At 42.2% G+C, this 26,080-nt stretch overlaps 2 protein-coding genes and 1 long non-coding RNA gene across 4 annotated transcripts in view; all 3 read right to left on the reverse strand.

Moving 5' to 3' along the window:
• lyst (lysosomal trafficking regulator) overlaps positions 1-6,560 on the reverse strand; it is a 282,509-nt gene extending 275,949 nt beyond the window's left edge. The window contains 2 exon segments of the mRNA XM_052497067.1: positions 4,531-4,818; positions 6,441-6,560. Of these exon segments, the coding sequence (XP_052353027.1) occupies positions 4,531-4,611 (81 nt within the window). The 5' untranslated portion in view covers positions 4,612-4,818; positions 6,441-6,560.
• Positions 6,561-13,560: 7,000 nt separating this feature from the next.
• The window catches only part of LOC118379207 (nidogen-1-like), a 167,622-nt gene continuing 155,102 nt past the window's right edge, over positions 13,561-26,080 (reverse strand). Inside the window, 4 exon segments of the mRNA XM_052497069.1 lie at positions 13,561-13,708; positions 19,107-19,219; positions 21,839-21,962; positions 24,558-24,715. Coding sequence (XP_052353029.1) covers positions 13,575-13,708; positions 19,107-19,219; positions 21,839-21,962; positions 24,558-24,715 — 529 coding nt within the window. The 3' untranslated portion in view covers positions 13,561-13,574.
• On the reverse strand, positions 20,597-21,459 carry LOC127915939 (uncharacterized). 2 transcript variants are annotated; one of them, XR_008093010.1, is made up of 3 exons: positions 21,307-21,459; positions 21,148-21,253; positions 20,597-20,670 (listed from the first exon to the last, which is right to left on the reverse strand). It is a non-coding gene; the product is annotated as an uncharacterized LOC127915939 (long non-coding RNA). The 2 variants fall into 2 exon arrangements; XR_008093009.1 differs by having other exon boundaries at positions 20,650-20,723.

A 26,080-nucleotide genomic window follows, 5' to 3' on the forward strand; every position in this document is an offset into this window, starting at 1 on the left:
AGCAGACGGGCCGTGCACCTAGGGGCAAGCAGACGGGCCGTGCACCTAGGGGCAAGCCGACACCTAGGGGCAAGCAGACGGGCCGTGCACCTAGGGGCAGGCAGACGGGCCGTGCACCTAGGGGCAAGCAGACGGGCCGTGCACCTAGGGGCAAGCAGACGGGCCGTGCACCTAGGGGCAAGCAGACGGGCCGTGCACCTAGGGGCAAGCAGACGGGCCGTGCACCTAGGGGCAAGCCGACACCTAGGGGCAAGCAGACGGGCCGTGCCCCTAGGGGCAAGCAGACGGGCCGTGCCCCTAGGGGCAAGCAGACGGGCCGTGCCCCTAGGGGCAAGCAGACGGGCCGTGCCCCTAGGGGCAAGCCGAAACAGATGTTTCCCCACAAATGTTTTCCTCGATCAGCGTAATCCTGTGATGAACGATCACCATTCTTATACTCCTGAGTTGGTCTAATCTCCTTACCGGAAAAATCTACAAAGTAGACCATGTGGCTTACCGGACCCCAGTTAAGTAATGACCAGTGGTATAATGAATAGCAGCAAACATCCCATTAAGCCATTATACTACTGGTATCCATGTGCATTAGAGCCAATGTGTCTCTATATTAGGCTAGTATACTGCAGTAGGGATTTTCCACATCTACAGTAGTGTATTTCACTTATTATTCATTGACAGAAACCTACTTTTAAAAAGTCATACAACAACAACAACAACAACAACAACAACAACAACAACAACAACAATCAGGCTGTAACAGCTGTAACGTGAATGACAGTTAACCACAACAACCACAACAACAACCACAACAACAATCAGGCTGTAACAGCTGTAACGTGAATGACACTTTTAACCACAACAACCACAACAACAACAACAACAACAACCAGGCTGCAACGTGAATGACAGTTTTAACCACAACAACAACAACAACAACAACAACAACAATCAGGCTGCAACGTGAATGACAGTTTTAACCACAACAACAACAACAACAATCAGGCTGTAACAGCTGCAACGTGAATGACAGTTTTAACCACAACAACAATCAGGCTGTAACAGCTGTAACGTGAATGACAGTTAACCACAACAACAATCAGGCTGTAACAGCTGTAACGTGAATGACAGTTAACCACAACAACCACAACAACAATCAGTCTGTAACAGCTGTAACGTGAATGACAGTTAACCACAACAACAATCAGGCTGTAAAGCAACGTGAATGACAGTTAACCACAACAACAATCAGGCTGTAACAGCTGTAACGTGAATGACAGTTTTAACCACAACAACAATCAGGCTGTAACAGCTGTAACGTGAATGACAGTTAACCACAACAACAATCAGGCTGTAACAGCTGTAACGTGAATGACAGTTAACCACAACAACAATCAGGCTGTAACAGCTGTAACGTGAATGACAGTTTTAACCACAACAACAATCAGGCTGTAACAGCTGCAACGTGAATGACAGTTTTAACCACAACAACAATCAGGCTGTAACAGCTGTAACGTGAATGACAGTTAACCACAACAACAATCAGGCTGTAACAGCTGTAACGTGAATGACAGTTAACCACAACAACCACAACAACAATCAGTCTGTAACAGCTGTAACGTGAATGACAGTTAACCACAACAACAATCAGGCTGTAACAGCTGTAACGTGAATGACAGTTAACCACAACAACAATCAGGCTGTAACAGCAACGTGAATGACAGTTAACCACAACAACAATCAGGCTGTAACAGCTGTAACGTGAATGACAGTTTTAACCACAACAACCACAACAACAATCAGGCTGTAACAGCTGTAACGTGAATGACAGTTAACCACAACAACAACAGGCTGTAAACAACAACAGTTAACCACAACAACAATCAGGCTGTAACAGCTGTAACGTGAATGACAGTTTTAACCACAACAACAATCAGGCTGTAACAGCTGTAACGTGAATGACAGTTAACCACAACAACAATCAGGCTGTAACAGCTGTAACGTGAATGACAGTTTTAACCACAACAACAATCAGGCTGTAACAGCTGTAACGTGAATGACAGTTAACCACAACAACAATCACTGTAACACAACATGACAGTTAACCACAACAACAATCAGGCTGTAACAGCTGTAACGTGAATGACAGTTTTAACCACAACAACAATCAGGCTGTAACAGCTGTAACGTGAATGACAGTTTTAACCACAACAACAATCAGGCTGTAACAGCTGTAACGTGAATGACAGTTTTTAACCACAACAACAATCAGGCTGTAACAGCTGTAACGTGAATGACAGTTAACCACAACAACCACAACAACAATCAGGCTGTAACAGCTGTAACGTGAATGACAGTTAACCACAACAACAACAACAACCACAACAACCACAACAACAATCAGGCTGTAACAGCTGTAACGTGAATGACACTTTTAACCACAACAACCACAACAACAATCAGGCTGTAACAGCTGTAACGTGAATGACAGTTAACCACAACAACCACAACAACAACAACAACAACAATCAGGCTGTAACAGCTGCAACGTGAATGACAGTTTTAACCACAACAACAATCAGGCTGTAACAGCTGTAACGTGAATGACAGTTAACCACAACAACCACAACAACCACAACAACAACAATCAGGCTGTAACAGCTGTAACGTGAATGACAGTTAACCACAACAACAACAACAACAACAACAACAATCAGGCTGTAACAGCTGTAACGTGAATGACAGTTAACCACAACAACCACAACAACAACAACAACAATCAGGCTGTAACAGCTGTAACGTGAATGACAGTTTTAACCACAACAACCACAACAACAATCAGGCTGTAACAGCTGTAACGTGAATGACAGTTACACAACCACAACAACAATCAGGCTGTAACAGCTGTAACGTGAATGACAGTTAACCACAACAACAATCAGGCTGTAACAGCTGTAACGTGAATGACAGTTAACCACAACAACAATCAGGCTGTAACAGCTGTAACGTGAATGACAGTTAACCACAACAACCACAACAACAATCAGGCTGTAACAGCTGTAACGTGAATGACAGTTAACCACAACAACCACAACAACAACAACCACAACAACAATCAGGCTGTAACAGCTGTAACGTGAATGACAGTTAACCACAACAACCACAACAACAATCAGGCTGTAACAGCTGTAACGTGAATGACAGTTTTAACCACAACAACCACAACAACAATCAGGCTGTAACAGCTGTAACGTGAATGACAGTTTTAACCACAACAACAATCAGGCTGTAACAGCTGTAACGTGAATGACAGTTAACCACAACAACCACAACAACAATCAGGCTGTAACAGCTGTAACGTGAATGACAGTTAACCACAACAACCACAACAACAATCAGGCTGTAACAGCTGTAACGTGAATGACAGTTAACCACAACAACAACAACAACAACAACAACAACAACAACAATCAGGCTGTAACAGCTGTAACGTGAATGACAGTTTTAACCACAACAACCACAACAACAATCAGGCTGTAACAGCTGTAACGTGAATGACAGTTAACCACAACAACAATCAGGCTGTAACAGCTGTAACGTGAATGACAGTTAACCACAACAACCACAACAACAATCAGGCTGTAACAGCTGTAACGTGAATGACAGTTTTAACCACAACAACAATCAGGCTGCAACAGCTGTAACGTGAATGACAGTTAACCACAACAACAATCAGTCTGTAACAGCTGTAACGTGAATGACAGTTAACCACAACAACCACAACAACAATCAGGCTGTAACAGCAACGTGAATGACAGTTTTAACCACAACAACCATCAGGCTGTAACAGCTGTAACGTGAATGACAGTTAACCACAACAACCACAACAACAACAACCACAACAACAATCAGGCTGTAACAGCTGTAACGTGAATGACAGTTTTAACCACAACAACCACAACAACAATCAGGCTGTAACGTGAATGACAGTTTTAACCACAACAACAACAACAACAACCACAACAACAATCAGGCTGTAACAGCTGTAACGTGAATGACAGTTTTAACCACAACAACCACAACAACAATCAGGCTGTAACAGCTGTAACGTGAATGACAGTTAACCACAACAACCACAACAACAATCAGGCTGTAACAGCTGCAACGTGAATGACAGTTTTAACCACAACAACAATCAGGCTGTAACAGCTGTAACGTGAATGACAGTTAACCACAAAGGCTGTAACAGCTGTAACGTATATGACAGTTAACCACAACAACCACAACAACAATCAGGCTGTAACAGCTGTAACGTGAATGACACTTTTAACCACAACAACCACAACAACAATCAGGCTGTAACAGCTGTAACGTGAATGACACTTTTAACCACAACAACCACAACAACAATCAGGCTGCAACAGCTGTAACGTGAATGACAGTTTTAACCACAGAAAAAGTATCTTGTGCCATAGGAGTTGTGTGGCCAGCTCTGGTCCGGGTTGTAGTGCCCTGGACCAGAGCTACTGCACCTACCTGTAGCTCTGCTCCTTGTACTCGACAGTCCATGTACTTCTCCCAGGCAAAGGCCAGGTTAGCCAGGTGTGGATTGGCCATGTCCCCGGACTGTAGGTCTACTCCAGGCAGCAGAACAAGGTGCGGTTGGGGACAGTGACTGACTCACTCCTCATCGGAGGAAGTCAAATGCTAACCAGGCCCAGGGGCAGCTCAGTTTATCCTAGTGAGTCACACATAATCCATGATCTCTGGCTGTAGCTAGAGCAGATGGTTGAAACTGTCGGTGTTGCTTCTGTTTGTTGGTTCCTGCAGAAAACATCATAATAAAACAAGTGTTGACACTTTTGCAAACATCATCATCTTGTTGGGTGTCTGTACAGAAAGAAAAAAAAAAACTCTGTACTTGGTCATCTGCTAGCTAGCTATATGTTTAAACGAATATGTTGTCAATAAATGACTTTCTTTTTTTTATTTTATAATTTCCACTCTTCTCACATCATAACTAACTTATTAAACAATAGCAGGCGTTAAAGAAATGACTGAAACTAGATCCCCTACATACTGGTCTCGAGAAGAAAATTAACTGTTGGGGGCGCTTCTCTTCTTCAAGCACTCAACCAATCCAGTAAATGTAGAAGAGTTGAGAGGGAATGTCCACTTGTTAAACAGATACCTTGACACATTGTTATGTCTCTGTGTCCAGTATGAAATAAGTTCGTTTTGGGAGCCAATGCTAACCAGCGATAGCGCAATGACTAAGTCTTTGGGTATCTGTTAGCATGCTAGTAGATACACATAGACTTCCATTCATTGCGATAACGCTATTTAGCATTGGCTCCCAAAACAATCTCTTAACTTATTTCATACTGGACACAGAGACATAAAATGGTATCCACGAGTTCATCTGACTCTGTGGAAGTAGATAAATGGCCAATTTGCCAAAATCTCAAAAGTATCCCTTTATTAACGTCCAAAAGCGTAAGTCGCATCGCAGGCTCTCTTGGGGACTCGGCAAAAGGCTACTGACGTGTTCAACCCATCTGTGAACTCGGGAAAATACGAGGTCAAATCATAACGTCAGCGAAGTTCAGGTCGAAAAGTCAGAGCCCTAGAATGAAGGCCCATTCAAATCGACCCCCCTGATTTCCCAGTTGCTTTGAACGCACTGAAAGTCGGAGATCTCTCAGTTCCCAGTTGCTTTGAACGCACTGAAAGTCGGAGATCTCTCAGTTCCCAGTTGTTTTGAACGCCCTGAAAGTCGGAGATCTCTCAGTTCCCAGTTGCTTTGAACGCACTGAAAGTCGGAGATCTCTCAGTTCCCAGTTGTTTTGAACGCACTGAAAGTCGGAGATCTCTCAGTTCCCAGTTGCTTTGAACGCACTGAAAGTCGGAGATCTCTCAGTTCCCAGTTGTTTTGAACGCACTGAAAGTCGGAGATCTCTCAGTTCCCAGTTGTTTTGAACGCGGCATACATGGTAACCGCGACTGCATGGTAACCGCTGGCTAGTAGCTGTCAATAGTTGCTAGCCTTAGATAGCATATTAGCGACATAGCTAGTAGCTACGCTAACTTATTGTGTCCGGCGCAAGCAGCAAATGGCACATTTCAAAATTAAAATCCTGGCCAGTGCTTACTGTTTGACAATGAGAAGGCTAGATAGTAGAATTGCGGGCTCCGGGGTTGGGGGGAAAAAGCCACAAGGACTAAATTTGCCCGTTATAGACCGTCTCAGCTGTGTAGCTAACTGCATTTGCTAGCTCGAGCTGTCAAACTGAAACGTCCCGCATTTCCAACGACGCGTCTGCAGAACGAAACGATTTCCAAACCGTCCTAAAAAAAAGCCTTTAGAAAGCTTCAAACGATCACTCTTTCACTTTTACAAGCGGCTGAAAATGGCAAGTCACGTTAATCTAGTTATTCTCACATACCCGTTCGTTCCCAGGAGAGTATCCAGGATGCTTTCCAAGCGGTAAACTATCCACCGTATCATACCGAATAGACAAACGGAGGACGACAAAAACCGCCACGGACCTGTGGGCTCGTCGCCATTGGATGAAAAAAAAGAGGCTTTAACCCCCGCCCCCTATCAATCAATCATGTTCTGTACGGACACGCTCTGACAGACCTGTCAATCATCTGACGTCATCAGCGTGTCCCCTCTGTGGGCGGGCTCTCTCTCTCTCTCTCTTACAGCACAGTGGCTGTTTCAAAGGGGCACACGACGAGCAAGACCATTTTCACGGGATGCAAGAGAGAGAACATTTGAATGTTTTTAAATATACTGAGTGAGCTTTATTATAGGCCTTTACAATGATGTTGGTTTTTCTTGTGTTGAGAAAAAAACAGGATGCCTGGCAAGGATGTGGGCGGAGGCAAGCACCAGCCAGCGAGATCCTATTGGCACGTTCTGGCATTTATTTGCATATTTCCATTAGGGAACGCCTACACTGGGAAGTGCGTGTGTGCAGTAACTCAACTTGCCCTGTCACTCCTGATCAACGCATTTTTTTTTTACTTTGGCAGAGTAAAGTCCACAACACGAAGTGCACTCTGTTTGTTACAGATTCTAGTTTTGTAAACAGAACATTGTATGGAGATCAAACGTTTCATAGATGAGAAAATTTGAAGAATCTCGGCCAAAATCCATCTTTCTCCGTCTTCTCCCACTGCAGGCCACAGGGCTTCCTCTCAGCACCATCAAATCAAATGATATTGCCCGCATACACATATTTAACAGATGTTATTGGTCCATATTTAACAGATGTTATTGGTCCATACACATATTTAACAGATGTTATTGGTCCATACACATATTTAACAGATGTTATTGGTCCATACACATATTTAACAGATGTTATTGGTCCATATTTAACAGATGTTATTGGTCCATACACATATTTAACAGATGTTATTGGTCCATACACATATTTAACAGATGTTATTGGTCCATACACATATTTAACAGATGTTATTGGTCCATACACATATTTAACAGATGTTATTGGTCCATACACATATTTAACAGATGTTATTGGTCCCATATTTAACAGATGTTATTGGTCCAGATTTAACAGATGTTATTGTTCCATATTTAACAGATGTTATTGGTCCAGTACACATTTTAGACAGATGTTATTACAGGTGTAACAAAATTATGTGTTTCTAGTACACATTATAGAGTCCGGTAATATCTAACAATATACAACAATACACAAATCTAAGAGTCCAAAGTAAACATTATAGAATAAGAAACTTAGAAATATTAGGAAGAGCAGAGTCCGGAGTACACATTATAGAGAGTACAGAGTACACATTATAGAGTCCGGAGTACACATTATAGAGTCCGGAGTACACATTATAGAGTCCGGAGTACACATTATAGAGTCCGGAGTACACATTATAGAGTCCGGAGTACACATTATAGAGTCCGGAGTACACATTATAGAGTCCGGAGTACACATTATAGAGTCCGGAGTACACATTATAGAGTCCAGAGTACACATTATAGAGTCCGGAGTACACATTATAGAGTCCGGAGTACACATTATAGAGTCCGGAGTACACATTATAGAGTCCAGAGTACACATTATAGAGTCCGGAGTACACATTATAGAGTCCGGAGTACACATTATAGAGTACGGAGTACACATTATAGAGTCCAGAGTACACATTATAGAGTACGGAGTACACATTATAGAGTCCGGAGTACACATTATAGAGTACGGAGTACACATTATAGAGTCCAGAGTACACATTATAGAGTCCGGAGTACACATTATAGAGTCCAGAGTACACATTATAGAGTCCAGAGTACACATTATAGAGTCCGGAGTACACATTATAGAGTCCGGAGTACACATTATAGAGTCCGGAGTACACATTATAGAGTCCGGAGTACACATTATAGAGTCCGGAGTACACATTATAGAGTCCGGAGTACACATTATAGAGTACGGAGTACACATTATAGAGTCCGGAGTACACATTATAGAGTCCGGAGTACACATTATAGAGTCCGGAGTACACATTATAGAGTCCAGAGTACACATTATAGAGTCCAGAGTACACATTATAGAGTCCAGAGTACACATTATAGAGTACGGAGTACACATTATAGAGTCCAGAGTACACATTATAGAGTACGGAGTACACATTATAGAGTCCAGAGTACACATTATAGAGTCCGGGTACACATTATAGAGTCCGGAGTACACATTACAGAGTACGGAGTACACATTATAGAGTCCAGAGTACACATTATAGAGTCCGGAGTACACATTATAGAGTCCAGAGTACACATTATAGAGTCCGGAGTACACATTATTCTTCTTACACATTTAGAATGTACACATTATAGAGTCCGAGTACACATTACAGAGTCCGGAGTACACATTATAGAGTCCGGAGTACACATTATAGAGTCCGGAGTACACATTATAGAGTCCAGAGTACACATTATAGAGTCCAGAGTACACATTTTGAACGAAAGGCACATTTTTTGTCCATTAAAATCACATCAAATTGATCAGAAATATAGAGTCCAGAGTACATTTACATTTACATTTAAGTAAATGACTTTCCAGTAGCTGAAAAATTGGTGCATTTTGACAACCAGTGGAACAGCCACTTGCATCTAAATCTTGTTGGGGGGGGAGAAGGGGGGTACAGAGAAGCCCATTACTCAGCAACCACCCTATCCTAGGTATTCCTTGACAGTGGGGTTTCAGGTGTCTCCGGAAGGTGGTGATTACTCGCTGTCCTGGCGCTAGGGAGTTTTTCCACCATTAGGGGGCCAGAGCAGCGAACAGTTTTGACTGGGCTGAGCGGGAACTGTGCTTCCTCAGTGGTAGGGAGGCGAGCAGGCCAGAGGTGGATGAAAGTGCCCTGGCCTCAAGCCTGGAGGTACTGAGGTGCCGTTCCCCTCACAGCTCCGTCAGCACCATGGTCTTGTGCGGTGCGAGCTTCAACTGGAAGCCAGTGGAAATGCCAGAAACAAAGAACTTGGGAAGGTTCATCACGGGCTCTATTCTTGTTCTGAGTTTAATGGCACAGGCTAGCCCAGTGATACAATTGCCAAGTAACTGAAGATGGGAGATGACAGTGCCTGGATTAGGACCTACTCGCTTCCTGTGTGAGGCACAGAACATGTTGAGCATGAACCTACAGGAACGGGACACCGCCTTGATGTTAGTTGAGTACACATTATAGAGTACGGAGTACACATTATAGAGTCCAAGTACACATTATAGAGTACGGAGTACACATTATAGAGTCCAGAGTACACATTATAGAGTCCGGAGTACACATTATAGAGTCCAGAGTACACATTATAGAGTCCAGAGTACACATTATAGAGTACGGAGTACACATTACAGTGTAAATTATTCTCCTGTCTCTGACATTGCTCTTCCTAATATTTCCATATTTCTTAATTCAATTTTTCTTATTTCAATGTTTATATACAGTGCCTTGCGAAAGTATTCGGCCCCCTTGAACTTTGCGACCTTTTGCCACATTTCAGGCTTCAAACATAAAGATATAAAACTGTATTTTTTTGTGAAGAATCAACAACAAGTGGGACACAATCGTGAAGTGGAACAACATTTATTGGATATTTCAAACTTCAAATCAAACCCAAATTGAAAATGGATTGAATTGAGATGTTGTGCCACTGGCCTAGGAATTAAGAAGGAAAACTGTTCTTAACAAGTCACATAATACATTGAAAATCAGACATTTAATATCCCTTTGAGCATGGTGAAGTTATTAATTACACTCTGGATGGTGTATCAATACACCCAGTCATTACAAAGATACAGATGTCCTTCCTAACTCAGTTGCCGGAGAGGAAGGAAACCATTCAGGGATTTCACCATGAGGCCAATGGTGACTTTATAACAGTTACAGAGTTTAATAGCTGTGATAAGAGAGAACTGAACTGAGGATGGATCAACAATATTGTAGTTACTCCACAATACTAACCTAAATGACAGTGAAAAGAAGGAAGCCTGTACAGAATAAAAACATTCCAAAACATGCATCCTGTTTGCAAACAAGGCACTAAAGTAGTACTGCAAAAAATATGACAAAGCTATTCACTTTTTTGTCCTGAATACAAAGAATTATGTTTGAGGTAAATCCAATACAACACATTACTGAGTACCACTCTTCATATTTTCAAGCATAGTGGTGGCTGCATCATGTTATGGGTATGCTTGTATTAAGGACTGGGGAGTTTTTCAGGATAAAAAAGAAACAGAATGGAGCTAAACACAGTCAACATCCTAGAGGAAAACCTGGTTCAGTCTTCTTTCCATCAGACACTGAGATTAATTCACCTTTCAGCAGGACAAAAACCTAAAACACAATGCCACATCTACACTGGAGTTGCTTACCAGGAAGACAGTGGATGTTCCTGAGTGGCAGAGTTACAGTTTTCACTCAAATCTACTTGAAAATCTATGGCAAGACTTGAAAAGGGTTGCCTAGCGATGATCAACAACCAATTTGACAGAGCTTGAAGATGTTGCACAATACAGGTGTGGAACTCTCTAAGAGCCGTACCCAAAAAGACTCACAGCTAAAATCGCTGCCGAAGGTGCTTCTACAAAGTATAGTCTCAATGGTGTAAATACTTATGTAAATTAAATATTTCTGTATTTTATCATTTGCAAAAATTTACTGAAAACATGTTTTGTCTTCGTTATTATGGGGAATTGTGTGGAGATGGGTGAGAGAAAAAATATTGAATCAATATTGAATTCAAGCTGTAACACAACAAAATGTGAAGTTCGTCAACAGGTATGAAATCTATCTGAAGGTACTTTAGGCTACGTCCCAAACAGCGTCCTAGATGTCATCTTATTCCCTTAGTAGTGCACTCATTTAGACCAGAACCCATAGAGCTCTAATTTAAAGTAGTTCACTAAACAGTGAATAGGTGCTATTTGGGAGACACTCTAAGGACAGGACGGGACGGCCTCCATATCAGTTGGAAGTACCTGTGTTCCGTTTCGTCAACAACGACATGACGGACCAACTGTTCTAGTTGTTTGTTTCTAAGCTAAATGACGTTGTTGTTTCTGACGTAGGCCTATGTCATCTCATTTGAATGACCATAAATGCGTAGCCTACAATAAACATAACGTGAATCATTAAAATGGCATCAACATTTCTATGTGAATAGACAATATCGATTAAGTGTCTATTGCTATGAAGTTGGGATCGTTATCTTTCGAAAATGATATTATGTCAACCTTTGTAACATGAGTTCACTAACACTCGATAATATAACAACACTCACGTCGATAAATGAATCGCGTTGGAAACTAAGTCAACACCGTCATCTAGTGGTGCATTATAGCTGAACACACATTGATTGACCCATTGTAATACATGATTGTATCCGGCTGACACCAGGGGGCGCCATAACTCCACGTAGAAGAAGGGGCCCTTGAAGAAAGGAGCCCGTTTTGCTTCCACACCTCTGTGAAATGTAGATGTATGGAACCTCTTTGTATTTAAAAGTCTTTGTAAGTTATGTAGCTTTTTGAACCACCAAAACAAAAACATCTCACACATTTGTAAAAAAAACAACATATTTTTATTGGATAGCTGCACAGGATGTACAGTAAACTCCTGTCTGCCACAGCAGCAGTGAATACAGTCGACTCTGTAACATACTTCAGTATGGTGTTTAAATGGGGGATGTGGGGGGTGATCTGATGCCACACATTTCACAGAGCAAGGAGGGGAGTCGTAACAAGCTAAGATTTATTTTGACCAACAGTTGCCTTGATAGAATAATACTAACACACACACAAAAAAAAACATTTTTCTTGAAATACTCGTAACAGCTCCATAGAACAATGTATTTATACTTCAAAGGTATTTATTTACAATTCTAAATAAAAATGTATGTGACTTTATAACAGGATTAAGATAAAAATTGAAATAAAAAAAAACTGCCTGGGATTTTTGTTTAAATTCCGTGAGATAAAAAGATCAAACTGTTTCAGTGGAGATGTTCAGAACAGCTACAGTCTAGATATAAATATAATCTATAGAAAGGGCTCCAACCCTGGTCATTTGACTGATAATCTTTTGGCTACACTCGTAAAGGCTGCCAGCACACCCCATTATGACATCATTGACATGAATGGTGAGACCCGTTCTATGGTTTATATTTCTACGTTAGAGACTGTGCAGCGTCTAACTCCCCAGGGCACCAGAGAGAAGACATTAGGCTATCTATCTATGGGTACGTTCTCGGCCCGACCACATCGTATTCTCTGTCGCATTGTGTCAACCGACGGTTGCATGCTACATCACGGACTGCGCGGCCAAACACCAGTTTGTTATATTACATCCGACCGCTGGTATATAAAGGGCTTTATAAAGTCGATGTTATTGATTGATTGGTTGATATATCAAATGATGTGCTTAGCAGATAATCTGTATGTTAATCAAACAGACACCCAGGTGTTGTGAGATCTGGCAGGCGTCTACAATGTAGTGGAATCAAATCAAGTCCAATTCCACTTGTCACATGCTGGGTAGACTAACAGGTGGTAGACTAACAGGTGGTAGACTAACAGTGAAATGCTTTCTTTACGGTCCTTTTACAAAAAATGCAGAGTTACAGATAAGATCAAATACACATGATGTAGCCATTATTTCTGAGTGCCCTGTCTGTCTCATCACCTCAATACCTACCCCCCTCCTTCTCCACCTCAAAACCTGCCCCCCTCCTTCTCCACCTCAAAACCTGCCCCCCTCCTTCTCCACCTCAAAACCTGCCCCCCTCCTTCTCCACTTCAAAACCTGCCCCCCTCCTTCTCCACTTCAAAACCTGGCCCCCTCCCTCTCCACCTCAATACCTGCCCCCTCCCTCTCCACTTCAATACCTGCCCCCCTCCTTCTCCTCTTCAAAACCTGGCCCCCTCCCTCTCCACCTCAATACCTGCCCCCTCCCTCTCCACCTCAATACCTGCCCCCTCACTCTACACTTCAATACCTGCCCCCCTCTCTCTCCACCTCAAAACCTGCCCCCCTTCTCCTCTTCAAAACCTGCCCCCCTCGCTCTCCACACAGCTGACGCCCAGTGCATTGTTGGGACACAGACAGGAGCGACCTCTGGGTGTGGCCAAACATAGATGTGTGCATCCTCCGTTGTTCACGGCACAGTAGTTTTTACCTGGTGGGGAGAAAGAAAACAGGCATTAGTTAACACGCCGCTTGGTCCTTCTGTAGCTCAGTTGGTAGAGCATGGCGCTTGTAACGCCAGGGTAGTGGGTTCGATTCCCGGGACCACCCATACGTAGAATGTATGCACACATGACTGTAAGTCGCTTTGGATAAAAGCGTCTGCTAAATGGCATATATTATTATTATATATATATATAATACTGATCCCTCCCACTGTGATCCCTGTGGAAGACTTATAGCGTCCTGTCCAGGAGTTGTAAAAGCCTCACGCAGAAACAAGTTCCCGCCACCTGGGCTGTTCTGGTTCAGACAGAGAAGGCGACCCGCTGGACACAGTGGTCAGTTCACTAACAATAATCTAAAGTGACGTCAACACAAATATAACCAGCCCGTCGGTGGAAAAGTTGGGTGGAAATAAAGACACCAAACATTCCTTTACGTTAATGACTTTCCAATCAGTTCTCCACGTTGATACAATGTTTGTGCCCAGCGGGTACTCACTTACTGACGCAGACCAGGAAACTGACGCTAACTGAGGACAACAGCAGATATTCAGGATTACACATAAAACATGGAGAGCCCAGACTAACCCTAACCCAGGAAACTGACCCTAACCCAGGAAACTGACCCTAACCCAGGAAACTGAACCTAACCCAGGAAACTGAACCTAACCCAGGAAACTGAACCTAACCCAGGAAACTGACCCTAACCCAGGAAACTGACCCTAACCCAGGAAACTGACCCGAACCCAGGAAACTGACCCTAACCCAGGAAACTGACCCTAACCCAGGAAACTGACCCGAACCCAGGAAACTGACCCTAACCCAGGAAACTGACCCTAACCCAGGAAACTGACCCTAACCCAGGAAACTGACCCTAACCCAGGAAACTGACCCTAACCCAGGAAACTGACCCTAACCCAGGAAACTGACCCTAACCCAGGAAACTGACCCGAACCCAGGAAACTGACCCTAACCCAGGAAACTGACCCTAACCCAGGAAACTGACCCTAACCCAGGAAACTGACCCTAACCGAGGAAACTGACCCTAACCCAGGAAACTGACACTAACCCAGGAAACTGACCCTAACCCAGGAAACTGACCAGAGCGTCTGCTAAATGACTTAAATGTAAATGTAAATGAAACTGACACTAACCCAGGAAACTGACCCTAACCCAGGAAACTGACCCGAACCCAGGAAACTGACCCTAACCCAGGAAACTGACCCTAACCCAGGAAACTGACACTAACTGAGGACAACAGCAGATATTCAGGATCTTCCTTGGGTAATACTGTCTAGTTTGTATCCACCCCCCTTCACACAGTAACATTTAGTCTCCCTACTAGCCCTTCTCTACTTCTCTCTATGGTACCGTAGAGATGTGTGTTATATAGTTCTACTGCTGACAGTGGTACCACAGGGAGATAGGAATGGGTTATATAGTTCTACTGCTGACAGTGGTACCACAGGGAGATAGGAATGGGTTATATAGTTCTACTGCTAACAGTGGTACCACAGGGAGATAGGAATGGGTTATATAGTTCTACTGCTGACAGTGGTACCACAGGGAGATAGGAATGGGTTATATAGTTCTACTGCTGACAGTGGTACCACAGGGAGATAGGAATGGGTTATATAGTTCTACTGCTAACAGTGGTACCACAGGGAGATAGGAATGGGTTATATAGTTCTACTGCTGACAGTGGTACCACAGGGAGATAGGAATGGGTTATATAGTTCTACTGCTGACAGTGGTACCACAGGGAGATAGGAATAATTAAAACAGTATATGACCAAGGAAATTAAAACAGTATATGACCAAGATAGATTAGTATGACCATGAAATTTAATACAATATGACCAAGATCATTAAAACAGTATATGACCAAGAAAGATTAGTATGACCATGACATTTAATACAATATGACCAAGACAATTAAAACAGGATATGACCAAGATAAATAAAACAGTATATGACCAAGATAAATAAAACAGTATATGACCAAGATAATTAAAACAGTATGACCAAGATAATTAAAACAGTATGACCAAGATAATTAAAACAGTATGACCAAGATAATTAAAACAGTATATGACCAAGATAATTAAAACAGTATATGACCAAGATAATTAAAACAGTATATGACCAAGATATTAAAACAGTATATGACCAAGATATATAAAACAGTATATGACCAAGATAATTAAAACAGTATGACCAAGATAATTAAAACAGTATATGACCAAGACAAATAAAACAGTATATGACCAAGATAAATAAAACAGTATATGACCAAGACAATTAAAACAGTATGACCAAGACAATTAAAACAGTATGACCAAGACAATTAAAACAGGATATGACCAAGACAATTAAAACAGTATATGACCAAGACAATTAAAACAGTATATGACCAAGACAATTAAAACAGGATATGACCAAGACAATTAAAACAGGATATGACCAAGACAATTAAAACAGTATATGACCAAGATAATTAAAACAGTATGACCAAGACAATTAAAACAGTATGACCAAAACAATTAAAACAGGATATGACCAAGACAATTAAATCAGGATATGACCAAGACAATTAAAACAGTATATGACCAAGATAATTAAAACAGTATATGACCAAGACAATTAAAACAGTATGACCAAGATAATTAAAACAGGATATGACCAAGACAATTAAAACAGTATGACCAAGATAATTAAAACAGGATATGACCAAGATAATTAAAACAGTATATGACCAAGATAATTAAAACAGTATATGACCAAGATAGATTAGTATGACCATGAAATTTAATACAATATGACCAAGATAATTAAAACAGTATATGACCAAGAATGATTAGTATGACCATGACATTTAATACAATATGACCAAGATCATTAAAACAGTATATGACCAAGATCATTAAAACAGTATATGACCAAGACAATTAAAACAGTATGATAAAGATAAATACAACAGTATATGACCAAGATAATTAAAACTGTATATGACCAAGATAATTAAAACAGTATATGACCAAGATATTTAAAACAGTATATGACCAAGATATTTAAACAGTATATGACCAAGATAATTAAAACAGTATATGACCAAGATATTAAAACAGTATATGACCAAGATAATTAAAACAGTATATGACCAAGATATTTAAAACAGTATATGATCAAGATATTTAAACAGTATATGAGCAAGATAATTAACAGTTGAGAACAAGTTCTCATTTACAGCTGCGACCTGGCCAAGATAAAGCATAGCAGTTCGACAGATACAACGACACAGAGGAATAAACAAAACAGTCAATAATACAATAGAACAAAAGAAAACAAAAAGTCTATATACAGTGAGTGAAAATGAGGATAAGGGAGTTAAGGCAATAAATGGGCCATGGTGGCAAAGTAATTACAATATAGCAATTAAACACTGGAATGGTAGCTGTGCAGAAGATTAAAAAATGTGCAAGTAGAGATACTGGGGTGCAAAAGGAGCAAGATAAATAAATAAATACAGTATAGGGATGAGGTAGTTGGATGGGCTATTTACAGATGGGCTATGTACAGGTGCAGTGATCTGTGAGCGGCTCTGACAGCTGGTGCTTAAAGTTAGTGAGGGAGATATTAGTCTCCAGCTTCAGACATTTTTTGCAGTTCGTTACAGTCATTGGCAGCAGAAAACTGGAAGGAAAGACGACCAAACGAGGAATTGGCTTTGGGGGTGACCAGTGAGATCTACCTGCTGGAGCGCGTGCTACGAGTGGGTGTTGCTATGGTGACCAGTGAGCTGAGATAAGGAGGGGCTTTACCTAGCAGAGACTTGTAGATAACCTGTAGTCAGTGGGTTTGGCGACGAGTATGAAGCGAGGGCCAGCCAACGAGAGCGTACCGGTCGCAATGGTGGGTATTATATGGGGCTTTGGATAGACTGCATCCAGTTTGTTGGGTGTTGGAGGCTATTTTATCGATGACATCGCCGAAGTTGAGGATTGGTAGGATGGTCGAAGATAGATTAGTATGACCAAGATAATTAAAACAGTATACGACAAAGATAATTAAAACTGCATGACCATGAAATCTAAAACAGCATGAACAAGATAATTAAAACTCTATTTTTATTTATTTTTATTTTATTTAACCTTTATTTAACCAGGTAGGCTAGTTGAGAACAAGTTCTCATTTACAACTGCGACCTGGCCAAGATAAAGCATAGCAGTGTGAACAGACAACACAGAGTTACACATGGAGTAAACAATTAGCAAGTCAATAACACAGTAGAAAAAAAAGGGGAGTCTATATACAATGTGTGCAGAAGGCATGAGGAGGTAGGCAATAAATAGGCCATAAGAGCGAATAATTACAATTTATCAGATTAACACAGGAGTGATAAATGATCAGATGGTCATGTGCAGGTAGAGATATTGGTGTGGAAAAGAGCAGAAAAGTAAATAAATAAAAACAGTATGGGGATGAGGTAGGTGAAAATGGGTGGGCTATTTACAGATGAACTATGTACAGCTGCAGTGATCGGTTAGCTGCTCAGATAGCAGATGTTTAAAGTTGGTGAGGGAGGTGTGTGTGTGTGTCTGTGTGTGTGTGTGTGTGTGTGTGTGTGTGTGTGTGTGTGTGTGTGTGTGTGTGTGTGTGTGTGTGTGTGTGTGTGTGTGTGTGTGTGTGTGTGTGTGTGTGTCTGTCTCTATGTGTATGTGTGACTCTGTGTGTGTGTGTGTGTGTGTGTGTGTCTGTGTGTGTGTGTGTGTGTGTGTGTGTGTGTGTGTGTGTGTGTGTGTGTGTGTGTGTGTGTGTGTGTGTGTGTGTGTGTGTGTGTGTCTGTGTGTCTGTGTGTCTGTGTGTCCGTGTCTGTGTGTGGGTCTCTGTGTATTTGTGTCTCTGTGTGTGTGTGTGTCTCTGTGTGTGTGTGTGTGTGTACCCGAGGGGCTTGCGCTAAAACATTTCTTGAATTCCTTCATACCATCTATGACCCTGATAGTTAAACCTTACCAGGGTCACCTCTCCAAGGTGTGTGTGTGTGACTCTGTGTGTGTGTGTGTGTGTGTGTGTGTGTGTGTCTCTGTCTCTATGTGTGTGTGTGTGTGTCTCTGTCTCTATGTGTGTGTGTGTGTGTGTGTGTGTGTGTGTGTGTGTGTGTGTGTGTGTGTGTGTGTGTGTGTGTGTGTGTGTGTGTGTGTGTGTGTGTGACTCTGTGTGTGTGTGACTCTGTGTGTGTGTGTGTGTGTCTGTGTGTGTGTGTGTGTGTGTGTGTGTGTGTGTGTGTGTGTGTGTGTGTGTGTGTGTGTGTGTGTGTGTGTGTGTGTGTGTGTGTGTGTGTGTGTGTGTGTGTGTGTGTGTGTGTGTGTGTGTGTGTGTGTGTACCTGAGGGGCACTGAGCGTATGCCGTGGTGATTCCGTACAGCCTGGTCTGTTTCTGAGGCAGGAACACGTCCGTTTCAGTCCCAGCTTGACGATCCACCATGATCACTGCATCCCTGAGACCAAAAACAACTACACATCAGACACTGAGGAGTCACCACACACACACACACACACACACACACACACACACACACACACACACACACACACACACACACACACACACACACACACACACACACACACAGACAGACAGACAGACAGACAGACAGACAGACAGACAGACAGACAGACAGACAGACAGACAGACAGACAGACAGACAGACAGACAGACAGACAGACACTGAAATGAACAAATCCTACATAGGGTTTTTCATGTTTCAAGAAGCGTGACACTCCTAAACATTCCAACATTCCTGGACTCCGAGAGTCAAGGTTTAGAGGTCTATGTTGTTTCTACAAGCCCAAGTACCAGCCTATTGAAGGGCTAGCAGACGAGTCTACCTCCTCCAGTCAGTGTAGTAGATAGTATGGTAGTTATGTCTGGTCCAGTCTACCTCCTCCAGTCAGTGTAGTAGATAGTATGGTAGTTATGTCTGGTCCAGTCTACCTCCTCCAGTCAGTGTAGTAGATAGTATGATAGTTATGTCTGGTCCAGTCTACCTCCTCCAGTCAGTGTAGTAGATAGTATGGTAGTTATGTCTGGTCCAGTCTACCTCCACCAGTCAGTGTAGTAGATAGTATGGTAGTTATGTCTGGTCCAGTCTACCTCCTCCAGTCAGTGTAGTAGATAGTATGGTAGTTATGTCTGGTCCAGTCTACCTCCTCCAGTCAGTGTAGTAGATAGTATGGTAGTTATGTCTGGTCCAGTCTACCTCCTCCAGTCAGTGTAGTAGATAGTATGGTAGTTATGTCTGGTCCAGTCTACCTCCTCCAGTCAGTGTAGTAGATAGTATGGTAGTTATGTCTGGTCCAGTCTACCTCCTCCAGTCAGTGTAGTAGATAGTATGGTAGTTATGTCTGGTCCAGTCTACCTCCTCCAGTCAGTGTAGTAGATAGTATGATAGTTATGTCTGGTCCAGTCTACCTCCTCCAGTCAGTGTAGTAGATAGTATGGTAGTTATGTCTGGTCCAGTCTACCTCCACCAGTCAGTGTAGTAGATAGTATGGTAGTTATGTCTGGTCCAGTCTACCTCCTCCAGTCAGTGTAGTAGATAGTATGGTAGTTATGTCTGGTCCAGTCTACCTCCTCCAGTCAGTGTAGTAGATAGTATGGTAGTTATGTCTGGTCCAGTCTACCTCCTCCAGTCAGTGTAGTAGATAGTATGGTAGTTATGTCTGGTCCAGTCTACCTCCTCCAGTCAGTGTAGTAGATAGTATGGTAGTTATGTCTGGTCCAGTCTACCTCCTCCAGTCAGTGTAGTAGATAGTATGGTAGTTATGTCTGGTCCAGTCTACCTCCTCCAGTCAGTGTAGTAGATATTATGGTAGTTATGTCTGGTCCAGTCTACCTCCACCAGTCAGTGTAGTAGATAGTATGGTAGTTATGTCTGGTCCAGTCTACCTCCACCAGTCAGTGTAGTAGATAGTATGGTAGTTATGTCTGGTCCAGTCTACCTCCTCCAGTCAGTGTAGTAGATAGTATGGTAGTTATGTCTGGTCCAGTCTACCTCCTCCAGTCAGTGTAGTAGATATTATGGTAGTTATGTCTGGTCCAGTCTACCTCCACCAGTCAGTGTAGTAGATATTATGGTAGTTATGTCTGGTCCAGTCTACCTCCACCAGTCAGTGTAGTAGATAGTATGGTAGTTATGTCTGGTCCAGTCTACCTCCTCCAGTCAGTGTAGTAGATAGTATGGTAGTTATGTCTGGTCCAGTCTACCTCCTCCAGTCAGTGTAGTAGATAGTATGGTAGTTATGTCTGGTCCAGTCTACCTCCTCCAGTCAGTGTAGTAGATAGTATGGTAGTTATGTCTGGTCCAGTCTACCTCCACCAGTCAGTGTAGTAGATAGTATGATAGTTATGTCTGGTCCAGTCTACCTCCTCCAGTCAGTGTAGTAGATAGTATGGTAGTTATGTCTGGTCCAGTCTACCTCCTCCAGTCAGTGTAGTAGATAGTATGGTAGTTATGTCTGGTCCAGTCTACCTCCTCCAGTCAGTGTAGTAGATAGTATGATAGTTATGTCTGGTCCAGTCTACCTCCTCCAGTCAGTGTAGTAGATAGTATGGTAGTTATGTCTGGTCCAGTCTACCTCCTCCAGTCAGTGTAGTAGATAGTATGGTAGTTATGTCTGGTCCAGTCTACCTCCTCCAGTCAGTGTAGTAGATAGTATGGTAGTTATGTCTGGTCCAGTCTACCTCCTCCAGTCAGTGTAGTAGATAGTATGGTAGTTATGTCTGGTCCAGTCTACCTCCTCCAGTCAGTGTAGTAGATAGTATGGTAGTTATGTCTGGTCCAGTCTACCTCCTCCAGTCAGTGTAGTAGATAGTATGGTAGTTATGTCTGGTCCAGTCTACCTCCTCCAGTCAGTGTAGTAGATAGTATGGTAGTTATGTCTGGTCCAGTCTACCTCCTCCAGTCAGTGTAGTAGATATTATGGTAGTTATGTCTGGTCCAGTCTACCTCCACCAGTCAGTGTAGTAGATAGTATGGTAGTTATGTCTGGTCCAGTCTACCTCCTCCAGTCAGTGTAGTAGATAGTATGGTAGTTTTATGTCTGGTCCAGTCTACCTCCTCCAGTCAGTGTAGTAGATGTTCTTCCCATGGGAGGTGATTCCAAATGGGTACTGGATCGCCCCCATGGCCTTCCTCCTGTCTCCCTGCACTGGGTTCATACACTCGATCATGTGGGTTCCTGAAGGCAAGAGAATATATATTATATATCTAACTCTAACCCTGGGTTCATACACCCCATACATATTATATACTGTACCTTAAGAAAGTACACACCCCTTGACTTTTTCCACATTTTGTTGTGTTACAGCCTGAATGTAAAAATAAAAAGCTGAAATGTCTTCAGTCAATAAGTATTCAATTCCTTTGTTATGGTAAGCCTAAATAAGTTCAGGAGTAAAACTTTGTTTATGCCACATCTGCTCCTGCCACGCCCTCTACCGTTCATCCTGTGTTTCCTTGACCTGCCGCCTCTCCCCCAGTACTCTCTCTCCCGCCCCCCTCTCTCTCTCTGATTGTGTGGATGGAGACAGGTGTGCTGTAGTCAGAGCAGATCCCCACCAGCTGCAACCTGTTCCATAATCAAGACCTCTACTAATACCCGGTCCTTCCACTTCCACACTGCCAGATCGTAATCTCTGCTCAGTCAGTCTACGCTTCTAGTCATTGTTACTGTTAGATCCTGTTTTCCTGTTGTGCCTGTTTTCCCTGCCTGACGCTGTTTTCCTCTCTGCTACAGTTGTGCCCGGTCTGACTCTGGTCCTTGTCTCCAGTCCCACGTCTCATCATCCTGCTACTCTGTCCTGGATTCCCCACTCTACTACTCCCTTGGATTCCTCTCCGGACCTGGTTCCCCTGTCCCAACCCCTCTCACTCCAGTCTCAGCCTCCGCAACTGGTTACCCTGTCCCAACCCCTCTCACTCCAGTCTCAGCCTCCACACCTGGTTACCCTGTCCCAACCCCTCTCACTCCAGTCTCAGCCTCCACACCTGCTTACCCTATCTCAACCCCTCTCGCTCCAGTCTCAGCCTCCACACCTGGTTTCCTGCAACCCACCCGAGCTTCCCCTGACTTGCACTCCATCTTCCCCCTGTGTTTCAATAACTACCTTGGTTACTTCATCCCAGTCTCCTCGTCTGAGTCTGCTCTTGGGTTTCCCTGTTCCACTCCGCATAACAGTTTAACAAGTCACATAATAAATTGCATGGACTCACTCTGTGTGCAATAATAGTGTTTAACATTATTTTTGAATGACTACCTCATCTCTGTGCCCCACACAAACAAATATCGTAAGGTCCCTCAGTCAAGCAGTGGATTTCAACCACAAAGCCCATGAAGGTTTTCCAATGCCTCACAAAGAAGAGCACCTATTGTTAGATTGGTAAAAAAAAAATTAAAAAGCAAAAATGGAATATCCATTTGAGTATTGTGAAGTTATTAATTACACTTTGGATGGTGTATCAATACATTAAGTCACCACAAAAATATAGGTGTCCTTCCTAACTCAGTTGCCAGAGAGGAAAGAAACTGCTCAGGGATTTCACCATGAGGCCAGAGTTGAATGGCTGTGATAACATTGTAGTTACTCCATAATACTAAACTAAATGACAGAGTGAAAAGAAGGAAGCCTTTACAGAATAAGAATATTCTAAAACATGTATCTTATTTTCAACATGGGATTAAAGTAAAACTGCTAAAATGTCCACAAGTTTATTTCTTTGCCACATTTTTGTAGCTTTACTTTAGTTGATGTCCACAGAAACTATTATTTTAGCAGGTGATATAAATCATTCATTCAATGAAATTGACAGACGTAGCAATAAAAATGTCAAATTCTCCAAAGAGGCTGAAAAATGTCATCTCTACAAATAAACTATAATTATTATTCCAAACTGCAAAAGACTACCCCTTTTTTTCTCAAAGCAAGAAAAGATATTCAAGACTTAACAAAAGAAATTGTTCCAAAAATGCAATTAACAACACACTGGGTTCAAAAATCCATGATATAGTGATTTTGGATCATTCTCATGTTCATGCTTAATTACACCAACAGAAATACACCTAGCGACAGAATATGGAGAATGGACAGAGTGCATCTGTTCTACTGGATGTCATGAGGTGAATGCACCAATTTGTAAGTCGCTCTGGATAAGAGCGTCTGCTAAATGACTTAAATGTAAATGTAAATGTAAATCTTAGACACCCAAAAATGTATTAAAAATGTCAACAAAAAAATGAAGACCTTTACCATAACAAAAGTAGATAGAGGACAGAGAAAAGCCGACCCCAACATCATTTGAGAGGTGTTTAAGGTGTACATTACTGGAATGATAATCTCATAATTGCCAAAAAAATTTAATTACAATCTTAGAAAAAGAGACCATAAAAAATCTTATCAAGGCAAAGAGTAAAACAAATATTTCTGCACTTAAGCAGGAATATGGTATTTTACCTTAGAAGAAAGGTGTGTGAATACTTAGGTAAATTAGACATTTCTGTATTTCATATTCAATACATTTGCAAAAAATTCTAAAAACATGTTTTCACTTTATCATTATGGGGTGTTGTGTCTGATCTAATTCATCCATTTTGAATCCATTTCCACCATTTTTAATTCAGGCTGTAACAACAAAAGGTGGAATAAGTTGAGGGGTATGAATACTTTCTGAAGGTACTGTACTAACCCTGGGCAGGGTTTATTGACTTCATCATGAGGGTTCCTGAAGACCAGACATATCTGGTCTCTGTGCTGTAGTGACTGTAGTAACACTGTACCTGCATCAGCCCAGCACAGCTGAGAGCTCTGCGGGTCGTACGTGAGTCCGTTAGGTAGCCCCAGGTCATCCTTCACCAGAACTCTCCTGTTGGTCCCATCCATGGCAGAAGTCTCGATTTTAGGAGCATCACGGTTCCAGTCTGCCCAGTACATGTTGCTGGTGGAACGAACAGAGCAGTGAATATAATGTTCGGATGTGTTGTTGTCTCTGGGTCAGTTTAGGAGATTTTTACATTGATAAATGTGTTTGTTTTGTTTGATTGTTTATTGTGTATATAATATTTGCTATTTTTTTTTAAATTGTGTATAATTGTCTTTTCTGTATTGATCCCAAATGAGAGCTGGGTCTCGTTGTGTTTTCCCCTGGCTAAATAAAAATATATTAATAATAATATCTTACTGACACAAAATGTTATAATGTTTCAAGATTTCTTGAAATGTTGGTGTTGTAGCACATAAGCAATCCTGTATAACAGGCCTAGCTATGTAAAGGAGTTAGCTCAGAATAGCAGCTAGGAGATAGCACAGAATAGCAGCTAGGAGATAGCACAGAATAGCAGCTAGGAGATAGCACAGAATAGCAGCTAGGAGATAGCTCAGAATAGCAGCTAGGAGATAGCTCAGAATAGCAGCTAGGAGATAGCACAGAATAGCAGCTAGGAGATAGCACAGAATAGCAGCTAGGAGATAGCACAGAATAGCAGCTAGGAGATAGCACAGAATAGCAGCTAGGAGATAGCACAGAATAGCAGCTAGGAGATAGCACAGAATAGCAGCTAGGAGATAGCACAGAATAGCAGCTAGGAGATAGCACAGAATAGCAGCTAGGAGATAGCACAGAATAGCAGCTAGGACATAGCACAGAATAGCAGCTAGGAGATAGCACAGAATAGCAGCTAGGAGATAGCACAGAATAGCAGCTAGGAGATAGCACAGAATAGCAGCTAGGAGATAGCACAGAATAGCAGCTAGGAGATAGCACAGAATAGCAGCTAGGAGATAGCACAGAATAGCAGCTAGGAGATAGCACAGAATAGCAGCTAGGAGATAGCACAGAATAGCAGCTAGGAGATAGCACAGAATAGCAGCTAGGAGATAGCACAGAATAGCAGCTAGGAGATAGCACAGAATAGCAGCTAGGAGATAGCACAGAATAGCAGCTAGGAGATAGCACAGAATAGCAGCTAGGAGATAGCACAGAATAGCAGCTAGGAGATAGCACAGAATAGCAGCTAGGAGATAGCACAGAATAGCAGCTAGGAGATAGCACAGAATAGCAGCTAGGACATAGCACAGAATAGCAGCTAGGAGATAGCACAGAATAGCAGCTAGGACATAGCACAGAATAGCAGCTAGGAGATAACACAGAATAGGATTCTGGATAGGATAGGGTTACTAGAGGAGGGGAACAGACTGGACCATAGATCTACTAAGTGGAATGGATACTAGAGGAGGGGAACAGACTGGACCATAGATCTACTAAGTGGAATGGATACTAGAGGAGGGGAACAGACTGGACCAT

The sequence above is a fragment of the Oncorhynchus keta genome, chromosome 3 (assembly GCF_023373465.1).
Source record: "Oncorhynchus keta strain PuntledgeMale-10-30-2019 chromosome 3, Oket_V2, whole genome shotgun sequence".
NCBI lineage: Eukaryota > Metazoa > Chordata > Actinopteri > Salmoniformes > Salmonidae > Oncorhynchus > Oncorhynchus keta.